The sequence below is a fragment of the Bombina bombina genome, chromosome 4, assembly GCF_027579735.1.
Source record: "Bombina bombina isolate aBomBom1 chromosome 4, aBomBom1.pri, whole genome shotgun sequence".
NCBI classification, from domain to species: Eukaryota; Metazoa; Chordata; class Amphibia; order Anura; family Bombinatoridae; genus Bombina; species Bombina bombina.
This window is the reverse complement of record NC_069502.1, coordinates 407,035,295-407,058,539: the sequence shown is the minus strand read 5'-3', so window position 1 is coordinate 407,058,539 and position 23,245 is coordinate 407,035,295. Positions and strand designations below refer to the sequence as shown.

General features: G+C 38.4%; 1 protein-coding gene and 1 long non-coding RNA gene across 2 annotated transcripts in view; one reads left to right on the top strand and one right to left on the bottom strand.

Moving 5' to 3' along the window:
- The window catches only part of XXYLT1 (xyloside xylosyltransferase 1), a 635,899-nt gene extending 631,123 nt beyond the window's left edge, over positions 1–4,776 (bottom strand). Inside the window, exon 1 of the mRNA XM_053710203.1 lies at positions 4,175–4,776. Coding sequence (XP_053566178.1) covers positions 4,175–4,633 — 459 coding nt within the window. The 5' untranslated portion in view covers positions 4,634–4,776. The remainder of the gene's footprint in view (positions 1–4,174) is intronic.
- An 80-nt stretch (positions 4,777–4,856) lies between these two features.
- On the top strand, positions 4,857–18,345 carry LOC128655405 (uncharacterized). Its single transcript, XR_008401784.1, has 2 exons — positions 4,857–4,894; positions 16,247–18,345. It is a non-coding gene; the product is annotated as an uncharacterized LOC128655405 (long non-coding RNA).
- Positions 18,346–23,245: the final 4,900 nt, after the last annotated feature.

Below are 23,245 nucleotides of genomic sequence, written 5' to 3'. Positions count from 1 at the left end.
AGAATTTAAAAAATATATTTTAACTGGGTACTGGCAGACAGCTACCAGTACCTAAGATAGCGGAGACTATTGGGAGGGGGGAGGGATAGAGAGGTGTTTGGGAGGGATCAAGGAGGTAGGGGGTAATGGGCGGGATCCTACAATTCGTATAAAAAAAAAATGATTTAAAACATTTTTTGTAAAACTTTTATGATGTCTCTCAATTAAACTAATTTTTAAACAAAAAATGTATAATAACTGGGAACTGACAGACAGCTACCAGCATGTAAGATGGTGGAAACTATTGGGAGGGGAAAAAGTTAGAGATCTGTTTGGGAGGGATCAGGGAGGTGGGAGGAAAGGGGGGATCCTACACTGCAGGAAATTAAAAAAAAGCCCTCACTGGCAGACTGTTGTTGAAAAGTGTGTGTGGGAGGAGCTGTTAGGGAGGTAGGAGGTATAATTTTCATTAGAATACTATAACCCTTGGCAGCTAACTAATTAACCCCTTCACTGCCAGGAATTTCAAAAGTGTGGTGCACAGCTGCGTAGGGCTGCAACTAACGATTATTTTCATAATCGATTAATCGGCCGATTATTTTTTCGATTAATCGACTAATCGGATAATCCTATATTTAAAATACAATCCACATTCTGAGTGTTACAAATATAAATTTCAGACTAAAACTTTACATTAACACAACTGTTTGTCCATTTTTTTAAGCAGCAGAACAATTTTTTAAAATTAAGGGAAAAAAACAAACAATGATCAGTTTCAAAAAAGGTAGAACTATAAAGAGGTAGACTGTCACTGTTTATAACATTCTGTTATTGACCCTTTCAGAAACTTTGCATTGAAATACACAAATGTCAACATGGCTACGTGCTCCTGGCTGAGGCTGGCTCTCTTTTTGCAGCTATATTGCTTGCAGCAGAGAAGAGGCGCTCAGATGGTGTTGAGGTACTTGAGATGCATAAGTAGGGTTTTGTCAATTTCACCAAGGTGGGCTATTTATCTTTGTTACATCTCCACCAATGCAAAGGGTTGGCAAGGGGCCTCTTAAAATAAGTCTGGACCTCATTAAAACATAAAAATATCATGAATATCTATATGCAATGGTAAATAACCAGTTATAAGGTTATGGAAAAAGATCTAGTCCACTCTTAAAGTGAATGTAAATTTTGATGCTTAAGTGCCCGGTTTTTAAAAATTCCATTAAAAACAGGGGCACTTTAATTCATCAAAATTTACATTTCACTCCTGTTGTGAAAAAAAAAACTTACCTTTTAAACTTCACAGTAGCTCCAGCTTCCTCCACCCGTTGCAAAGCCTCTTCCTGGGTGTAAAATGAGGAATCCGGCTTCCTCCAATCACGGTGCTGAATCAGACACTGATTCCCCCGGGGGAAGCTGTGATTGGAGGATGACCTATCCATCATTTCTGACATCAGAAATGGCTTGCAACGACCGGAGGAAGCTGGAGCTGCTGTCAAGTTTAAAAGGTAAGTTTTTTTTCACAACAGGAGTGAAATGTAAATTTTGATAAATTAAAGTGCCCCTGTTTTTAATCGAATTTTTAAAAACCAGGCACTTTAGCATCAAAATTTACATTCACTTTAAAACAGATATATATATTTATAGAGTATTGAATTTGGTGCATATTACAATTAATTAAAAATATATAAAAAAAAAAAAAGTGCTAATGACTATATATCAAAAAGTAAATGTTTGTAGACGTCCTTTAGGCTAAGGGCATAACCATAAAACACAATACCATGTGCAGGAGCTCAGTGGAATGAAGCAGCTGGTGCTGTGCACAGACCAACTAATTGCTAACCAACTAATCGATTATGAGATTCGTTGACAACTATTTTTATAATCGATTATTATTGATTATGACAATTAGTTGTTGCAGCTCTACTGCAAAGCAATGCATATCTGCTATTTCTGAAGAAAGGGGATCCCAGGGAAGTTTTTTCAACCATTTGTGTTATGACTGCACAAGCAGTATTGAATAATTTCAGTGAGATACCCAAAGTTTGTTAAAAAGTTAATATTTTTTTATATGATCGCATTTGGCGGTGAAATGGAGGCATGGAACAAAATGGGCTTAAATCAATACCTTGGGTTGTCTACTAAAAACAATACAGTATATAGATTTGATAGGAAAATAAAAAAAAACAAGGTTCTATTTCTGTTTAAATGGAGTGATAGCAAAAATGCTAAAATGTCTCCAGTACTTTGGGCAAGTTTTTCTCTAAAATTCCCTGTACATAAGGGGTTAAAATGAAGGTCAATTTTCATCAATGAGTGCCCGGTTTTTAAAAATACTTTTAAAAACAGGGGCACTTTCATTGATGAAAATTAACATTGCACTGGATTTGAAGAAATACTTACCTTTTACTCCTGTAAGGCCGGATCGACGATCCCCCTCCTTCTTCTTCCGGCTGTAGACCACAGCAATGACGAAACTGACTTCCTCCAATCACAGCCGGGCATCACGAGCTGGACGCTCTGGGGTGCAAGCCATGATTTGAGGAAGACGGTTTTGTCATTTCTGACGTCAGTACAGAGAAACTGAGGCTGAGATCGGCGATCCGGTTTTGCAGAAGTAAAAGGTAAGTATTTCTTCAAATCCAGCGAAATGTAAATTTTCATCAATGAAAGTGCCCCTGTTTTTAAAAATATTTTTAAAAACCGGGCACTCATTGATGAAAATTGACCTTCACTTTAATAAGAGACCATCTAAAGTACATGCACCTGTTCGCTAGATCTTACAATAGACGGCTCCATTACAGAATGTCATAACTAGGCAAAAAAGATTTTAGAAAAATGGCTTATTGACGTGTACTGTCTAAGAGTAGATGGTTATTTAGGACCAACAACCAGGTCTATTCCTGCATATGCTGTGGTAACTGTAAGAGCACAGTACCCTGCAGCAGACAACATTTATGTGGGCTTTCATACATTTGGTAAAGGCAAATGCCTAGGGCACTGTTTTTCAACCAGTGTGCCGTGAGAGATCCTCAGGTGTGCCACGGCAGACTGACAACAGTGTGACATATTTGACATGGCATAACAGCACAATACATACAGTACGTGTGTATGTGTGTGTGTATATATATATATATATATATATATATATATATATATATATATATATATATATATATATATATAATGTGTGATTTTTTTAAAAATGTTGGGATGGTAGTGTGCCACATGATTTTTTTATGTAAAAAAGTGTGCCAAGGCAAAAAAAAGGTTAAAAATCACTGGCCTAGGGAATACTTTTCAGGTAAGTGGGAGGATTTCTTCTTGTCTGGTTAAGTTAAATAACTTTGCAGCCTTCTGACCATATTCCTGCATTTTGCATTCTGCATATTTGGTGGTGACCTATGATTTCAACTGAGGAATGTTTTAAAGGGATTGTAAACCCCCCAAAAATATAAAAAAATTTAAAATATCATATTTAGTTTTTCAAGTCATCAAATAACACCTATTAGCCAACTTGTACCGTTTTCCTAAAAAATTGGAACTGAAAATATAAATTCTGCCAAACCCTTTTTTGTGTACATTAAGCAGTCTAATTACAGCGTTCTACTTAGGTAGAATTATTATGGCTTCCCCGCATGTGCATTTACACTAACTTTAAGCAACGCATGTGCATATGCATGCGCATATCTATGCTCTCTCCTGGATTTTAAGCTGCAGGGATATCATCACCTCGCTGGATGCCGACCAAGAGGTGCGTGAGATAGGAGTGGGAGCAGCACACCAGAGCACTTCCGTCCAGAAATAGAATTTTTAGGGGACCTGTCTTTTTGTTTTTAAAGATTTCTAACCCTTTAAAAACAATAAATCATGTCAATAAACAACTTTCCCCTAATGTTCTCAGATGATACCAGTTCCATAGTAGTGGCACTTCTACTGTGTGTTTAACCCTTTTTTATTGTCATAAGAGCATGTCATTTTTCAACTATTATAGCCCTCTAATACTCTCCACCTTTTAAAATATATCACTGGGAATATATTACATGGGATAAAAGTATCATGTCCCTTTAAATATGTGTAGGGATTTAGGATTATAATTCACTCATCAACGCAATCTACAGTCAACAGTAGTATTTTCCAAAAGTGTTACACAGTAATTAGTGTCCCCTACCATACAAGCACTTTGCAGCAAAAAGCTCACCTTGTACTTGAATCTGGCCCCCTGAAGCAGATCCCTCAGCACAGTTTTACCAATGTCTTTGCTTGGTTCATCAGAAACAAAGTGAAGACTGAGGATCTCGTTACTCTCAAACTTTCCATATTTAACTAGGGAGCTCAAAGCCACCTGAAACTTGCTCCTGAGCCCTGGGCTCTTGTCAATCTTGGTAAACATCATTAGAAGGTGGTAGTCCATCACCTCTCTGCTCTCCAGATTCTTGCTTTTACCTTCGCCCATCTTGAACTCAGATGAAATGTCAAGCTCTGCGCTGGTGCTCTGAGCAGCTCTGCTCTCCTTAATCCTTCTTGTGGTGCTGGAGAAGTTCTCCTTGCCAGAGCCCAAATAATAGAACGCAAACACCGCCAGCGCAGCGGCCAGCAGCAGAACTCCTTGGTAGGACCTCATGCTGCTGATCTTATTGATCAGGTGCAGAATGTTCATGCCCTGCACAGTTATTCTCTCAACTGTAGAGATTCACATCCCTTGACAGGTTATAGCAGGGCAGCTGGTAGAAGCCATACTGTACGAGAAGGGAGGTAGATCATGTGACAGCTAACGGCCAATCTCAACAAGAAACGGTCTCCATTCAGCCATACCGCATTCGAATTGGTCCTACAGACGAAACTAAAAGCTTAGTAACGCAGCCATCTTGTGATTGGAACACGCTATATTGTGCCAACCATAGCATTGACGCGTGCTTAGGTAACTATCTGAACAGAGGAATAACCTGGAAATCTTTAAATGGTTCTCTATTATATTTTTGATTTCCAGAATTTTATTTTTATCTCTATGTAATCTATAATTTGTATGTAGGGAAATGTAATGCGACGTTTCTAATCCATTATAACATTTTCACGGTTGTTTTTTTACATTTGCAAATGAGTTGGAGAGATAGCTATAAAAAAGCTTGTGCTTACTATATGCGTGCTATATAATGGTATTTATAGTTATCTATTATTACTATTATAATGGTATTTATAGTTAGCTGTTATTATTACTATATTTATAGTAGATCTATCTAAATCATGAAAGTTTAATTCTTTATACATATTTGTACTTTTAAGAAACTGTGGCCACATGGGAAGCAATCTATCTTAAAGTAATGGATCTAGGCAATATGAGGGCAAAAGGAAAAAATTAGTAATAAAGCACTCACTCTTTTTAGCTTCACATCCACCACAGAGACAGGAATGCCATCATGTAAAACCCTATGTACAAGATTTATACATTAGGACATAGCGGTGCCCACAGGCGTTGAAGTGTAGATTAGAGTAATAGGCTAAACAGATCCACTAGTCAGGGTTTATATACAGTATATAGGGCTCCATTTATCATTATTTTTTTAAATACGACTTTCAGATCAATCAGTTTTCCGCAGCTCGCCTTTGGAGAGGCGCACATGTGCGCCAATATTTATCATAAAACCGGTAGTATTTTAACGCCATATTTCCAAAGTCAAGATGCTGCGAATTAATGATAAATGTCGCCATTAGTATTACATATGCGCCTTATTTATCACTAGAAATACTCCTGAATTCACTTGTTTTTTTGTAGATAAAATTGTCTTACTTTATTTTTTTATTTAAATACAATTGTTTAAAATACTCTTGACCGTTTATTACAATATTTAAATACAAAACTATTGTAATTTTAATGTAATAAAATAAAAAAATAATTATTTTGTTTTAAAATTATTAAAAAACATGTAACCTAATACATGTAATCTAATCAATAAATACATTTTTTTTAATCATGTGTAAAAAAGCTTTCTATTTTTTTACACATGTTACAATAATAAGAATAATACAAACACCAGTTTTAAACAATAATACCTTTATCTCCTTCCACACCCCCTGCAGAACTTTTGACTCCTAATATAGATATTCAAAAATGTCACTGGTGACACATGTCTTACATTTATGTAATATTGTTAGCTTTAGACTGATAAGCTAGAAAATTAAGAAATATTCCATCTTCTCTCGCGAAAAAAGTGGAGTGAATTCAATGTTCTCCACAGTGGTTGTATTTGTAGGAGAATTTTAGGTTCTCCTAAGGCACAAAATAATGATAAAATCTGAATTTCGGTGATTAGTGAGGCGTATTTCTAAAAATATGACCGTAAAAGTGCAATTTTAAGTTTTATTTGGCGCACATGTGCGCCTTGGCGAAAGAGATTAGAGTGAGAGAATTTTCGTCGTATTTGCTTAATTTTAGGCGTATTTTCATTGATAAATAGGAGCAAAATTACGACAGCGTATTTAGAGGTGCAAATGTGGGAGAATTACAATGATAAATGGAGCCCATACAATGCAATAATATATGAGTTCCTGGATGCAAGTAGAGTATAGTATTACAACTATTAGTGAGCTAAAGAGCTAAACAATTACTTAATAAGATGTAGACCCTTGAAAAGTTTATGGGGCTCATTGAAAGCTTAAGGCTCATGAGAAAAAAGGGACATCAGCTGTATCAACCTTAAAGGGACATAAAACCCCAAAAATGTCTTTCATGATTCAGATAGAGAATATAATTTTATACAACTTTCTACTTTACTTCTATTATATAATTTATTTCATTATCTTGGTATCATTTGTTTATGGAGCAGCAATGCATTACTGGTTTCTAACTGAACAAATGGGTGAGCCAATCAAAATCGGTATATATATGCAGCCATCAATCAGCAGCTAGAACCTAGGTTCTTTGCTGCTCCTGAGCTTACCTCGATGAACCTTTCAGCAAAGGATAACAAGAGAAGGAAGCAAATTAATTAATAGAAGTAAATTGGAAAGTTGTTTAAATTTGTATTATCTATCTAAATCATGAAAGAAAAAATTTGCGGTTCATATCCCTTTAATGAACAGGATTTAGACATATAAAAAAGGGTAATAAGTAATATACACTTACCGGCCACTTTATTAGGTACACCTTGCTAGTACCGGGTTGGACCCCCTTTTGCCTTCAGAACTGCCTTAATTCTTTGTGGCATAGAGGATACATTCCTTAGACATTTTGGTCCATATTGACATGATAGCATCACACAGTTGCTGCAGATTTGTCGGCTGCACATCCATGATGCGAATCTCCCATTTTACCACATCCCAAAGGTGCTCTATTGGATTGAGATCTGGTGACTGTGGAGGCCATTGGAGTACAGTGAACTCATTGTCATGTTCAAGAAACCAGTTTGAGATGATTTGAGCTTTGTGACATGGTGCATTATTTTGCTGGAAGTAGCCAACAGAAGATGGGTACACTGTAGTCATAAAGGGATGGACATGATCAGCAACAATACTCAGGTAGGCCGTGGCGTTTAAATGATGCTCAATTGGTACTAAGGGGGCCAAAGTGTGCCAAGAAAATATCCCCCACACCATTACACCACCACCACCAGCCTGAACCGTTGATACAAGGCAGGATGGATCCATGCTTTCATGTTGTTTATGAAACATTTTGACCCTACCATCTGAATGTCGCAGCTGAAATCGAGACTCATCAGACCAGGCATCATTTTTCCAATCTTCTATTGTCCAATTTTGGTGAGCCTGTGCGAATTGTATTCTCAGTTTCCTGTTCTTAGCAGACAGGAGTGGCACCCGGTTAGGTCTTCTGCTGCTGTAGCCCATCTGCATCAAGGTTCTATGTGTTGTGCATTCAGAGATGGTATTCTGCATACCTTGGTTGTATTGAGTTGTTATTTGAGTTACTGTTGCCTTTCTATCATCTCAAACCACTCTGCCCATTTTCCTTTGACCTCTGACATCAACAAGGAATTTTCGTCCACACAACTAACACTCACTGGATTTTTTCTCTTTTATAGACCATTCTCTGTAAACCCTAGAGTTGGTTGTGCGTGAAAATCCCAGTAGATCAGCAGTTTTTGAAATACTCAGACCAGCCCGTCTGGCACCAACAACCATGCTAAATACAAATAGTCACCAGGAGCATGACTAAGGGGTTAATCCCCGAAACGTCGCTATTTTTTATGTATCTCCAATAAAATTTTTATAAGTATCATACCAGTGCTGATTTGTATTTATCGTTGACACTGAGGGTTTTTGCAGTTAACCCCCGTCACTCTTGCACTGTATCTCACAGTGGTGCTGTTGTCCCATATTCTGGACCAACAACCATGCCACATTCAAAGTCACTTAAATCCCCTTCCCCATCTCCATTCTAATGCTCGGCTTGAACTTCAGCAAGTCGTCTTCATCACATCTAGATGCCTAAATGCATTGAGTTGCTGCCATGTGATTTGCTGATTAGCAATTTGTATTACCAATTTGACCTTTAACATTGAGTGGACTAGTAATATTTCCCTCTGAGCTAGTCGATTTTAACCACTCACTAGTAGAACATAATGATATTATATATATATATATATATATATATATATATATATATCCCACAAAAGTGAGTAAACCCCTCACATTTTTTTAAATATTTTATTTTTTAAATATTTTATTATATCTTTTCATGTGACAACACTGAAGAAATTACACTTCTCTACAAAGTATTATATCTTTTCATGTGACAACACTGAAGAAATTACACTTCTCTACAATGTAAAGTAGTGAGTGTACAGCCTGTATATTTGCTGTCCCCTCAAAATAACTCAACACACAGCCATTAATGTCTAAACCGTTGGCAACAAAAGTAAGTACACCCCTAAGTGGAAATGTCAACATTGGGCCCAAAGTGTCAATATTTTGTGTGGCCACCAATGTTCCCTCTAATGAGCACGGCCGCGCATTGATTTCTATTGTCCCGCGCACTTCTAACTTACTGCCGCGCATCAAAAGGGCCGTTGATCATCTTGGAGCCCTCAGCGCGCCAAAAGTCTCAGTGCACATTTGAGTAAGCGCCAGCAGCATCGTCGCATGTGGAATCTGTGTGGAGTCCTAAACCGAGGTGGAAGGAGCTTCTGCATAGTAAGTTTGCCTGGCACATTGCATTACAGTACTGACTACTGATTAGTAATTACTCATCATTGGGCTCAATATTCTATAAGTTCTCTTCTCTGGCGATACTATCATCTTATGATGAGACATGTTTGATAGTATCGCCAGAACAGAGAACTTATAGAATACTGAGCCTACTGATGAGTAATCAGTAACAGACCACAGCAGGCTAAAGGTTTTCTGATAAACTGTAAAATGGCCTTTTCCTCCAGCCTCCCGCAGCTCCCTGTGCTAAACCCACCTCTCCCTGTCAGTAAGGTTTACGTGAGATCCTGGGTCGTGTTTGTGTATGCCCGGTCCGCCCCCTCCCTATCCTCCGGAGCTTGGCCTCAGGCGCATCAAGGAACTACTGTGTCGCTGTCAGATGCCATCAGTCTGACTTTTCATGGGCTGTCCAGCACCCCCGGGAGCAGCGTCCTGTGAGGCTTCCGCCCAGCCCGACCGATGGCATTTGACAGCGGCACAGAGTAGTTTGTCAATGCGCCTGAGGATCTCTTGTCTTGTGAACCTGTCCTGCTCCCCTGTGGAGTGTCACTCACTGGACAAGCTCTGGAGAATAAGGAGGGGGCGGACCCGGCATACACAAACACAACCGCTGGGATCTCACTAAGTAATTCTCACTGACAGGGAGAGGCGGGTTTAGCACAGGGAGCTGCGGGATGGTTGTGGAGATTGGAGCTGGAAAGTGACAGGACTGGAGATTAGAAGATGTGTGAAGACACTCAGAGTAATAAAAATAATGGTTATGATGGGAGACTTTTGTCAGTAAAAAAATATGATTTTCGTGTGACTGTGTAAGTGGCTCTCTGTGTGTGAGTGGCTGTGTGTGTGTGAGAGTGGCTGTGTGTGTAGGTGGCTGTGTGTGTGTGAGTGGCGCTGTGTGTATGTGGCTGTGTGAGTGGCTCTCTGTGTGTGAGTGGCTGTGTGTGTGGGGGTGGCTGTGTGTGTGAGGGAGAGTGTGTGCTTGAGAATGTGAGGGAGAGTGTGTGTTTGAGCATGTGAGGGAGAGTGTGTATTTGAGAATGTGAGAGAAAATTTGTGTTTGAGAATGTAAGGGAGAGTGTGTGTTTAAAAATGTGAGGGAGAGTGTGTGTTTAAAAATGTGAGGGAGAGTGTGTGTTTGAGAATGTGAGGGAGAGTGTGTGTTTGAGAATGTAAGGAAGAGTGTGTGTTTGAGAATGTGAGGGAGAGTGAGTATGTGAATATCTATGGGTGAGTTTGTGTATGTGTGTAATTATGTTTTCAAGTGCAGTAGTGCACACATTTTGTTTAGTCACACTTGAAACTTGCCCAAAATTTGTACAGGTACATTTTTTTGCGCCCAGTGCTCAAAAAAATTAGAGGGAACATTGGTGGCCACCATTATTTTCCAGCACTGCCTTAACCCTTTTGGGCATGTAGTTCACCAGAGCTTCACTGGTTGCCACTGGAGTCCTCTTCCACTCCTCCATGACGACATCACAGAGCTGGTGGATGTTAGAGACCTTGCGCTTCTCCACCTTCCGTTTGAGGATGCCCCACAGATGCTCAATAGGGTTTAGGTCTGGAGATGCTTGGCCAGTCCATCACCTTTACCCTCAGCTTCTTTAGCAAGGCAGTGGTCATCTTGGAGGTGTGTTTGGGGTCGTTATCATGTTGGAATACTGCACTGCGCCCCAGTCTCTGAAGGGAGAGGATTATGCTCTGCTTCAGTATGTCACAGTTCATGTTGGCATTCATGGTTCCCTCAATGAACTGTAGCTCCCGAGTGCGGCAGCACTCATGCAGGCCCAGACCATGACACTCCCAACACCATGCTTGACTGTAGGCAAGAAACACTTGTCTTTGTGCTCCTCACCTGGTTGCCGCCACACACGCTTGACACCATCTGAACCAAATAAGTTTATCTTGGTCTCATTGGACCACCGGACATGGTTTAGTAATCCATGTCCTTAGTCAGCAAACTGTTTGCAGACTTTCTTGTTTACCTCACTTGCTGTTATTTTTTATTATAAGCTTCTATAACATTTTATTTACTTCCCCTTTAAATGTGGTAAGTACATTTATCTACTTCCTGTATATAATTCCACACTTTCACATACTCTTTGCTTGTTATTCAAACCTGTAGCAACTAACAGGTGTTAACCTTGCTCTAACTTCTCCAAATATCGTCATCTTGCCTGCTGGCATTATATTCTGCCAAATACTATTTCTCTCTAAAGTTTTGCACAGTGACCTGTTGCATAAAGGATACGAACAGGCTATACTCAGCTTCCTTGCTGTCTTGATCCAGATCGTCTCTCCGCTCTGCCTGTTGCAGCGTAACCCGATATCAGCTGTTCATCTCACAACCTCGTTACAGCGGTGACGTCACACCCTGTTCCTCACAGCATTCTAGTCAGTCTGCAAAGCACGGATCATCGGAAACATTTGTTTCAATCCATCAAGTAAATAGTAAGCTTACTATCTCTAAATCTCGTTTGCTTAAGAAACGTTGCATATTTTGTTTCAATATTGCCTAACTCCTTCCCACTCTGACTATTTGAACATTTAATCAACCTTCTGTGTTAAATTGAAATGTATCCTTTTGTGCACATGGTTTAACTCACAATTGCTACTGCTCTAAAAATTTAGGCTGAAGTTTATAAAAACACTGCTGTAATTATTTAGTGCCTATGCACATGTGACAGCATTAGTGTTAAAAATAACTCATCCTAATATTAATTGACTTATGAATAATAGGACTAGAAATTGCTCACTGGGAGTAATTAATGTCTTGTACCTAAGCTCTTTCAGCAACATACTATATAAACATATTAAAATACCTAAACTCAGCACTTGAGGTTTAAAAAAATATTCATAACTTTATCCTACAGATTACTTACCATTACACTTGTGCATCATCTTTAGAAGAGGCTTCCTTCTGGGACGACAGCCATGCAGACCAATTTAATGCAGTGAGCGGCATATGGTCTGAGAACTGACAGGCTGACCCCCCCACCCCTTCAACCTCTGCAGAAATGCTGGCAGCATTCATATGTCTATTTCCCAAAGACAACCTCTGGATATGACGCTGAGCACATGCACTCAACTTCTCTGGTCGACCATGGCGTGGCCTGTTCTGAGTGGAACCTGTCCTGTGAAACCGCTGTATGGTCTTACCCACCATGCTGCAGCTCAGTTTCAGGGTCTTGACAAACTTCTTATAGCCTAGGCCATATTAATGTAGAGCAACAATTCTTTTTTTCAGATCCTCAGAGTGTTCTTTGCAATGAGGTGCCATGTTGAACTTCCAGTGACCAGTATGAGAGAGTGTGAGAGCGATAACACCAAATTTAACACACCTGCTCCCCATTCACACCTGAGACCTTGTAACACTAATAAGTCACATGACACCGGGGAGGGAAAATGGCTAATTGGGCCCAATTCGGACATTTCCACTCAGGGGTGTACACACTTTTGTTATAAACGGTTTAGACATTAATGGCTGTGTGTTGAGTTGTTTTGAGGGGACGGCAAATTTACACTGTTATTCAGGCTGTACACTCACTTTACATTGTAGCAAAGTGCCATTTCTTTAGTGTTGTTACATGAAAAGATATAATTAAATATTTACAAAAATGTGAGGGGTGTACTCACTTTTGTGGGATACTATGTGTATGTATATATATTATACTGTGTATGTGTGTATATATATATATATATATTAGCTGCTTTATTAGGTACACCTGTTCAATTGCTTGGTAACACAAATTGCCAATTAACCAATCACATGGAAGCAACTCAATGCATTTAGGCATCTAGACATGGCGAAGACGACTTGCTAAAGTTCAAACCGAGTATCAGAATGGGGAAGAAAGGGGATTTAAGTGACTTTGATGGTTGTTGGTGCCAGACGGGCTGGTGTGAGTATTTCAAAAACTGCTGACCTATGTGGATTTTCACGCACAACCATCTCTAGGGTTTACAGAGAATGGTCTGAAAACAAGAAAATATCCAGTGAGTGGCAGTTGTGTGGACGACAATGCCTTGTGGAGGTCAGAGGAGAATGGGCAGACTGGTGCAAGATGATAGAAAGTCAACAGTAACTCAAATAACCACTTGTTACAATTAAGGTATACAGAATGCCATCTCTTAACACACAACGCATCGAATCTTGAAGCAGATGGGCTACAGCAGCAGAAGACCACACCGGGTGCCACTCCTGTCAGCTAAGAACTGGAAAATGAGGCTGTAATTCGCATAGGCTCACCAAAATTGGACAATAGAAGATTGGAAAAACGTTGCCTGGTCGGTGAGGTAGCTCAGTTGGTAAATGCCCTGACTACAACAAAAAAGCCTGTTTAAGAAGATTCAAGGTCAGCCCTTTATATTCCTAGGTCGATAAAATGAGTACGATTTAAATTGAGTAATAATAACAACTATTACTATTCAGCTGCCAATTTGGTTAATTCCGAGAGCGAGCGCTAAAAAAGTGCTTTGAGTCCCACAGGGAGAAAGGCGCTATATAAATGCTAGTTATTATTATTATGAGTCTCGATTTCAGCTGTGACATTCAGATGGTAGGGTCAGAATTTGGCATAAACAACATGAAAGCGTGGATCCATCCTGCCTTATATCAACGGTTCAGGCTGGTGGTGGTGGTGTAATGGTGTGGGGAATATTTTCTTGGCACACTTTGGGCCCCTTGGAACCAATTGAGCATTGTTTAAACACGGCAGCCTACCTGAGTATTGTTGCTGACCATGTCAATCCCTTTATGACTACAGCGTACCCATCTTCTGATGGCTACTTCTAGCAGGATAATGCACAATGTCACAAAGCTCTAATCATCTCAAACTGGTTTCTTGAACATGAAAATCAGTTCTCTATACTCCAATGGCCTCCACACTTACCAGATCTCAATCCAATAGAGCACCTTTTGGATGTGGTGGAATGGGAGATTCACATCATAAATCTGTGTGATGCTATCATTTCAATATGGACCAAAATGTCTGAGGAATGTTTGCAACACCTTGTTGAATCTATGCCATGAAGAATTAAGGCAGTTCTGAAGGCAAAAGGGTACTAGCAAGGTGTACCTAATAAAGTGGCCAGTGTATGTGTGTATATATATATATATATATATATATATATATATATATATATATATATATATATATATACATACATATATATATATATATATATATATATATATATATATACGGTGTATATATATATACAGTATATATATATATATATATATATATATATATATAAAATATGGAGAGAGAGAAAAGGAGATAGTAAAGAGAAAAGTAAAAGAATCAAGTATGCCCTAGCCAGCACGTCCCTTTAGTACAAATAATTGAATGTAAGACTGAAGGCACTGTGTGTGATCATTAAATAGCAAAATTGATACATATATACAATTAGAAAATGCAAGAGAAATGGTGCCTATATCTACTAAAAACATATATACACCAATGCCCATTGGATATAAAATCAATAAAAATATATATAAGAGATCTATGTATCATAAATCAGACAGTGTCCGTTTAATAGAACAAATTTTGCTGTCCATGAGGACTAGTGTGGTCATTGAAAGAAAGATATCCAAAAAAGAGTCTCTTAAAGGGATACTAAACCCAATTTTTTTCTTTCATGATTCAGAAAGACCATGCAATTTTAAGGAACTTTTTTATTTACTCCTATTATCAAATTTTCTTCGTTCTCTTGGTATCTTTATTTTAAAAAGAATACATCTAAGCTACAGAGCCAGCCAATTTTTGGTTCAGGCCCTGGACAGCACTTGTTTATTGGTGTTTATTGAGTTCACTGTCCCTTTAAACTAAACTGTCTTAAGACCGTCCATATGATAAGATAGATTATTGTGTCTCCCAATAAGACAGTGCATTACAATTGGAAGCATTAATTAGCACATTTGTTAATGCAATAAAGCAGTTCATGTATGTGAGACGACAATACAGCAGCATATGTTAGCACACTTGTGAGTGCAAGAAAAAACAATTTATGTATATAGAGCAACAATACATCAGCATGTATTAGCACACTTGTGAGTGCAAGCAAAGCAGTTTGTGCATATAGGGCAATAATGCAATAAAGAAACAGTTCGTTAGACAGAGTGGTTGGTCAGTGGTGTCCGTATGTTAGTCCAGCTTGTGAGAAACCCATTCGTTAGGGTACTACCTACTGAGGGCTTTACCCTCGCCTAAGGGACCCTTGACCATGGGATTAGAGAGAGCTGACAATCTCACCAGTCTTTACAGCGGTCCTGCAGTATCCAATCCTGAATATCTGACCTTCTGCGGCTGTTTCTGCTGTAATACACAATTCCCACGTTTTATCCTGCTTGTGTCTCAAATATTGTGCAGTCCAGCTGGGAGAGAATGGACGAGTAAATAGACGTATCCTTAGTAGTCTATGGTGCTCTGTAATTAAACCTTCGATGTGGCTATCATCACACACAGTGCCTTCAGTCTTATATTCTATTATTTGTACTAAAGGGACGTGCTGGCTAGGGCACACTTGATTCTTTTTTCTATCTTTCTTTTTATTTTTCTCCATATTTTTATACATTCTCTTAAGCCTCCTTGCACCCCTGGATACAATATCTTTAGCTATCCAGGGTATCCCATACAATATTTATTAAATTAGGTGAGCTGGTGAACCACTTGTGTGTGTGTGTGTATATATATGTGTGTGTGTGTGTGTGTGTGTGTATATATATATGTGTGTGTGTGTGTGTGTGTGTATATATATGTGTGTGTGTGTGTGTGTGTGTGTGTATATATATGTGTGTGTGTGTGTGTGTATATATATGTGTGTGTGTGTGTGTGTGTATATATATGTGTGTGTGTGTGTGTGTATATATATACATATACTGTACATACATACACACATAAAGAACTCTGTGTTGCAGTTATTGTCAGTTAAAGCTAATTAGTGAAAGATAGGTAGTAGGGATAGCCTTGAGGTGCCAGCAGGATGCTTTTCATGTTATGAGAAGTAGATATTGCTAAATAATATGAAAAGGGGAAAAAATAAATAATGCAAATATAATGCAAAATTGTTTCATTATAAATAACTAAATATTTTATTTTAAAATCCCAAGGTGTTTGATAACATCTAATTGATGAGGACAAAATGGTCATTCCCCTATCAAAAACATAATGGAGAAGTCAGAAAAAAACAGCAAAAAAAAAAAAAAAAGCAAAAAGAAGAAGCCTTGTGAAAAATATCTTGACTATAAGTGTGGCTGAAGTGGAGTCCCCAGGTGATATGGTAGCAGGGGAGGTTGTGTCTAAGAGAGAGAGAGACAGAAGATTGACGGAGTGGGTGATGAAAAGGTCATGGAAAGAAAATTGCTTCAAACAATTTAAAGACCAGTAGAAATTATGAAAAGTAGCAGCTAAGATTCAAATTGTAGATGAGTGTAACTGTTTTATGATTGTAGCAAATTAATTATATTATGCAACATGGTGGTACAGCCATTCACGTGCTATAACACCCACGTCTTCTGGAAAATGAAGCAGTTATATATAAAATTCACATAGAAACCAGCACTGTCACTTACAAGCTGTGCTGCAAGTGATCTCATACTGCACTCTGAAATCTGAGAGGCTGTTGATTATTTTGTCTGCACCTGATATGTGAGTGGAATTACCAGTAATAGCTAGTTGAGTTTGCCTTACTCTGCAGATGAGCCGAGTTGTCTTCGGGAGTTTTATTTGTTGACTTTGCACATAGCTTGCACTTTGGTGTTACAAGTAGGGCTTTGTCATATCTCTGCGATTACGATGATTGGGTCCATAAAGAGGTGGTTTGGCTGCAGCACTGCTGAGCCTGAGAATGTGTATTATGAAGGGCATCAGCTCAGGTATGAAGAACTTAGCAAGCTCCAACATGCGGCTGCCACTGGGAATGTCTCTAAGATTAATAAATTGCTTAAGAAGCGCAACATCTGCCACCTGGATAGGGCGAACTGAACACCACTACATCTCGCTTGTTCCAATGGGTGCCCTGATGCAGTCTGTGCATTGATAAAGAGTGTCCCCTGGCAGATACATTTTTAAGACTGTGATCTCATGACCCCCCTGCTGAAGGCAATCCAGTGAAGCCAAGAGGAATGGGCTGCAATATTATTAGTACAAAGGACATCAGAGGCAAAACCACTCTTGATTATGCAGCTGGTTTAAAACCAAACACTTTGGCAACAGCATTTATTGAACGTGGAGCTACAATTGACACTAAAATGGAGGATTTAGATATAGCTCAGAGTTCTACAAATTCTATAACAACAATTGATGGTAATGAGGGAGATATGGTATCTATTTCAGAGGCTATAAACTCATCTTTTACTACCACCAATTCTTTTAAAATCATTTGAAGACAATGAGAGAGATATTGTATCTATTTCAGAGGCTATAAGCCCATCTATTACTACCACTGATTCAGTTGATGGCAGTGAGGGAGGCTATGAACCTCTTTCAGAGATTATAAACTCATCTATTACTACCATAAATGCAGCAATATCAAACATTGACACTAATGCTGGAGCTGTTGATGATACATTCATTAATTTCAGAGATACTGTTTGGTGATAATAATATAGAATTAACACCTTTTGACAATACCATCAATGATTTAATATCAGAGCTGGGGCTTAAAGAAAAATATGGTACAGAATCATCTGAGAAATTCATAACTTTTGACGATACCATTGATAATTTAATATCAAAGCTTGGATTGGATGAAAATAGTACAGAGTCTTCAACTGCGAAATTCACAAGTTCTGATGATTCCATCAGCCTGCCTTTCAGCCTCATAGACCAGCCTGCCAGCCACCGACCCTGCTCATAGACCAGCCTGCCGGTCATGGACCCTGCTCATAGACCAGCCTAACCAACCACCGACACTGGTCACATCCAGCCTGCCAGCCATCGACACTGGTCTCAGACCAGCCTGCCAGTTATCGACACTGGTCACAGACCAGCCAGCCTGCCAGCCACCAACACTGCTCATAGACCTGCCAGCCACTGACACCGTCATAAACCAGCCTGCCAGCCACCAACACTGGTCATAGACCAGCCTGCCAGCCACCGACACTGGTCACAGACTAGCCAGCCTCCAACACAGACTTGCCAGCCTTTCCTGCTTGTTCAAAACACAGAGTATGTAATAATTAAATTAAATAAAAAAAATCTCAAGGTGTTTACTGTCCCTTTAATAGCCCCAGCATTCAAAAATATTTACACACATCTCACACATTTGATGTAGCTTGCCAAACTATCTAATGTTAAAGCCCAATTTTTTAGGTGCTTTTAACCTTCAATTGAGTGAACAAGATTCTTTGGATTTTGACAGTTTTGTGAGTACCATCAGTGAACTGAAACTAAAAATAATCAATTGAATTGACTTAAAAGTTCAAAGTTATAAAGTTTTGAAAAAGGGTACTTTTCCCATATCTTATAACAATGAGAAAACAAACATGAAAAAAAAAAAATATATATATATATATATATATATATATATATATATATATATATATATATATATTTTAAAAAAAATAAAATTTAAATAAATCAATATTTGACAAGCAGACAGAGTTTATTTTCCAGTAGGTGTTTTATTTTCATTTGGTGAAAAAACAAGAAGTGGTTGCTGACATATAAAGGTTGAAAGTGCCACATTTAATATATTTTGAGTGTATTCAGTAAAAGCTGAGAAAAAAAATAAATAAGTGAGGACATTCTCAGTAGCACATTGGTTTGTAGTTGTGTATGGTGCTGTAGCCAGGAGGACAGTGAGTACCTCTAGCATTTGTATTTTATAATTAAATAAAAATTCCACGCACAAACTGCCCATACAGATTTCTACAACAAAAAACACTCCATAATTAAACTCCCCCACCCTCCATGATTTAATAATACAATTGTGGTAGTGTAATAATAAACAGCTAGATTACGAATCTTGCGTTAGGCTTAAAAAGCAGCGTTGGCCGGTCCCAACGCTGCTTTTTAACGCCCACTGGTATTACGAGTCTTGCAGGTACAGGTGTACCGCTCACTTTTTTGGCCAGACTCGGAAATACCGCAAATCCACTTACGTCAATTGCGTATCCTATATATTCAATGGGACTTGCATAGTGCTTGTATTACGAGTCTGACCAAAAGTGAGCGGTAAACCCTCTCCTGTCAAGACTGGTACTGCATTTTAAAGTCAGTAGTTAAGAGTTTTACACTACAACGCCGTAGCATAAAACTCTTAACTAAAGTGCTAAAAAGTACACTAACACCCATAAACTACCTATGAACCCCTAAACCGAGACCCTCCCACATCGCAAACACTAAAATAAATATTTTAACCCCTAATCTGCCGAACCGGACATCGCTGCCACTATAATAAATATATTAACCCCTAAACCGCCGCACTCTCGCATCGCAAACACTATTTAAATATTATTAACCCCTAATCTGCCGGCCCTAACATCGCCGCCCCCTACCTACATTTATTAACCCCTAATCTGCCGCCCCCAACGTCGCTGCCACTATAATAAAGTTATTAACCCCTAAACCTAAGTCTAACCCTAACCCCCCTAACTTAAATATAATTTAAATAAATCTAAATAAAATTACTACAATTAACTAAATTATTCCTATTTAAAACTAAATACTTACCTGTAAAATAATCCCTAAGCTAGCAACAATATAACTAATAGTTACATTGTAGCTAGCTTAGGGTTTATTTTTATTTTACAGGCAACTTTGTATTTATTTTAACTATGTAGAATAGTTATTAAATAGTTATTAACTATTTAATAACTACCTAGTTAAAATAAAGATAAATTTACCTGTAAAATAAAACCTAACCTAAGTTACAATTACACCTAACACTACACTATAATTAAATTAATTACCTAAATTAAATACAATTAATTACAATTAAATAAAATTATCTAAAGTACAAAAAAACAAAACACTAAATTACAGAAAATAATAAAGAAATTACAAGATTTTTAAACTAATTACACCTAATCTAACCCCCCTAACAAAATAAAAAAGCCCCCCCCCCAAATAAATAAAGCCCTACCCTACACTAAATTACAAATAGCCCTTAAAAGGGCCTTTTGCGGGGCATTGCCCCAAAGTAATCAGTTCTTTTACCTGAAAAAAAATTATAATCCCCCCCAACATTAAAACCCACCACCCACACAACCAACCCTACTCTAAAACCCACCCAATCCCCCCTTAAAAAAACCTAACACTAACCCCCTGAAGATCACCTTACCGGGAGACGTCTTCACCTAGCTGCGCCGAAGTCCTCAACGAAGCCGGGAGAAGTCTTCATCCAAGCCGGGCGAAGTGGTCCTCCAGACGGGCAAAAGTCTTCATCCAGACGGCATCTTCTATCTTCATCCATCCGGCGCGGAGCGGGTCCATCTTCAAGACATCCGACGCGGAGCATCCTCTTCTTCCGACGACTAAACACAGAATGAAGGTTCCTTTAAATGACGTCATCCAAGATGGCGTCCCTTCAATTCCGATTGGCTGATAGAATTCTATCAGCCAATCGGAATTCAGGTAGAAAAAATCCTATTGGCTGATCCAATCAGCCAATAGGATTGAGCTTGCATTCTATTGACTGATTTTTTCTACCTTAATTCCGATTTCCAGAATTCTATCAGCCAATCGGAATGGAAGGGACGCTATCTTGGATGACGTCATTTAAAGGAACCTTCATTCTGTGTTTAGCCGTCGGAACAAGAGGATGCTCTGTGTCGGATGTCTTGAAGATGGACCCGCGCCGGATGGATGAAGATAGAAGATGCTGTCTGGATGAAGACTTCTGCCCGTCTGGAGGACCACTTTGCCCGGTTGGGTGAAGACGTCTCCCGGTAAGGTGAACTTCAGGGGGTTAGTGTTAGTTTTTTTAAGGGGGGATTGGGTGGGTTTTAGAGTAGGGTTGGTTGTGTGGGTGGTGGGTTTTAATGTTGGGGGGGATTGTAATTTTTTTTCAGGTAAAAGAGCTGATTACTTTGGGGCAATGCTCCGCAAAAGGTCCTTTTAAGGGCTATTTGTAATTTAGTGTAGGGTAGGGCTTTTTTTATTTTGGGAGGGTTTTTTTATTTTGTTAGGGGGATTAGATTAGGTGTAATTAGTTTAAAAATCTTGTAATTTCTTTATTATTTTCTGTAATTTAGTGGGGGGGGGCTATTTAATTGTAATTAATTGTATTTAATTTAGGTAATTAATTTAATTATAGTGTAGTGTTAGGTGTAATTGTAACTTAGGTTAGTTTTTATTTTACAGGTAAATTTGTCTTTATTTTAACTAGGTAGTTATTAAATAGTTAATAACTATTTAATAACTATTCTACCTAGTTAAAATAAATACAAAGTTGCCTGTAAAATAAAAATAAACCCTAAGCTAGCTACAGTGTAACTATTAGTTATATTGTAGCTATTTTAGGGTTTATTTTATAGGTAAGTATTTAGTTTTAAAAAGGAATTATTTAGTTAATTGTAGTAATTTTATTTAGATTTATTTAAATTATATTTAAGTTAGGGGGGGTTAGGGTTAGTCTTAGGTTTAGGGGTTTATAATTTTATTATAGTGGTGGCGACGTTGGGGGCGGCAGATTAGGGGTTAATTAATGTTGTTAGGTTGCGTCAGATAAGGGGTTAATAAATATAATGTACGGTTCGGCGATGTTGGGGACAGCAGATTAGGGGTTCATAAGTATAATGTAGGTGTCGGCGATGTCAGGGGCAGCAGATTAGGGGTTAATAAGTGTAACATTAGGGGTGTTAAGACTCGGGGTTCATGTTGTTAGGTGTAGACATAACTTTTATTACCCCATAGGAATCAATGGGGCTGCGTTAGGAGCTTTACACTGCTTTTTTGCAGGTGTTAGGTTTTTTTTTCAGCCGACTCTCCCCCATTGATTCCTATGGGGATCAGCCAGCTCACCGCTAATGTAAGCAGCGCTGGTATTGAGGTGAGATGTGGAGCAAAATTTTGCTCTTCGCTCACTTTTTTACGGTTAACGCTGGGTTTCTAAAAACCTGTAATACCAGCGCTGTCTGTAAGCGGTGAGCATAAACTGCTCGTTAGCACCGCACCGCTTCTAACGCAAAACTCGTAATCTAGGTGATAGTGTGGTAATGTAACTCACTCATCTGATAAATTTGTTTAAATGTCACTGTACATCTAAACAATTTTTTCAAACCTTGTTTACTGTCTGATGATAAGATCTTCGCGGTCCCAAAATCTGTTATTTGGATATGCATGTGTTCACTAAGTAAAATGTTTTCAGGCTTCAGATCCCTAAAAAAAACAAAAACTTGGTTAGAAAATAAAATGTGTTACTCTATATAGCATCTCTTCATTAAAACGACCCAGGAAGATGGATCAGAACAGCAGTGCAGTAAAATAGGCCACTGTAAGGATGTTATATAATTCTCCAGAAAGGTCTATTCAAATTGAACTGCAGTTTGTTTTCAAATTGCACGTTGACAGGTTACACTCATGCCAATAAGTCTTGTTGCTCAAAAGAGATATTGTTCAAAATTCATTGATACATTTGTGTTAAGTGCCACAATACAAGATGTCCTGCACATCAAATAAGAACCACCAGCAATGCAGAAAAACAATATTTACAGCTGCAACATTTAGGACTCATGTTTGCAAAATCTGTTCTGTAGATGGGCGTCTTAGTTAAATATTTTCTTGTTTTGTATAGAATAAGATTGCTGTCAAAAAAGCAAGTGTGTTTGATTCTTTATCATTGCACATAAATAGTGACATACGAATGCAAATCTAAATGTTCAAATACAATTTTTTTTTGGGGGGGGGGAATACAATTTTTTTTAGAATGCAAATCTTTATTTACAAATATAATTCCTTTTTTTGTTGGAATTATACTGCCAGTATGTGTCAAAACAGTGTCAAAAATAAATCTAGTTCCAATTTTGCTAAAGGACTTGTGATGTCACAGCATTCACTTCAGACTAGGCGCTAGTGTCAAACCCTAATCCTTATCCACAGACCAATCAGATTATGCAATAACGGCCAAGGGCAAATACGCTCCAGAGAGTTCTGTTCTAATCAGC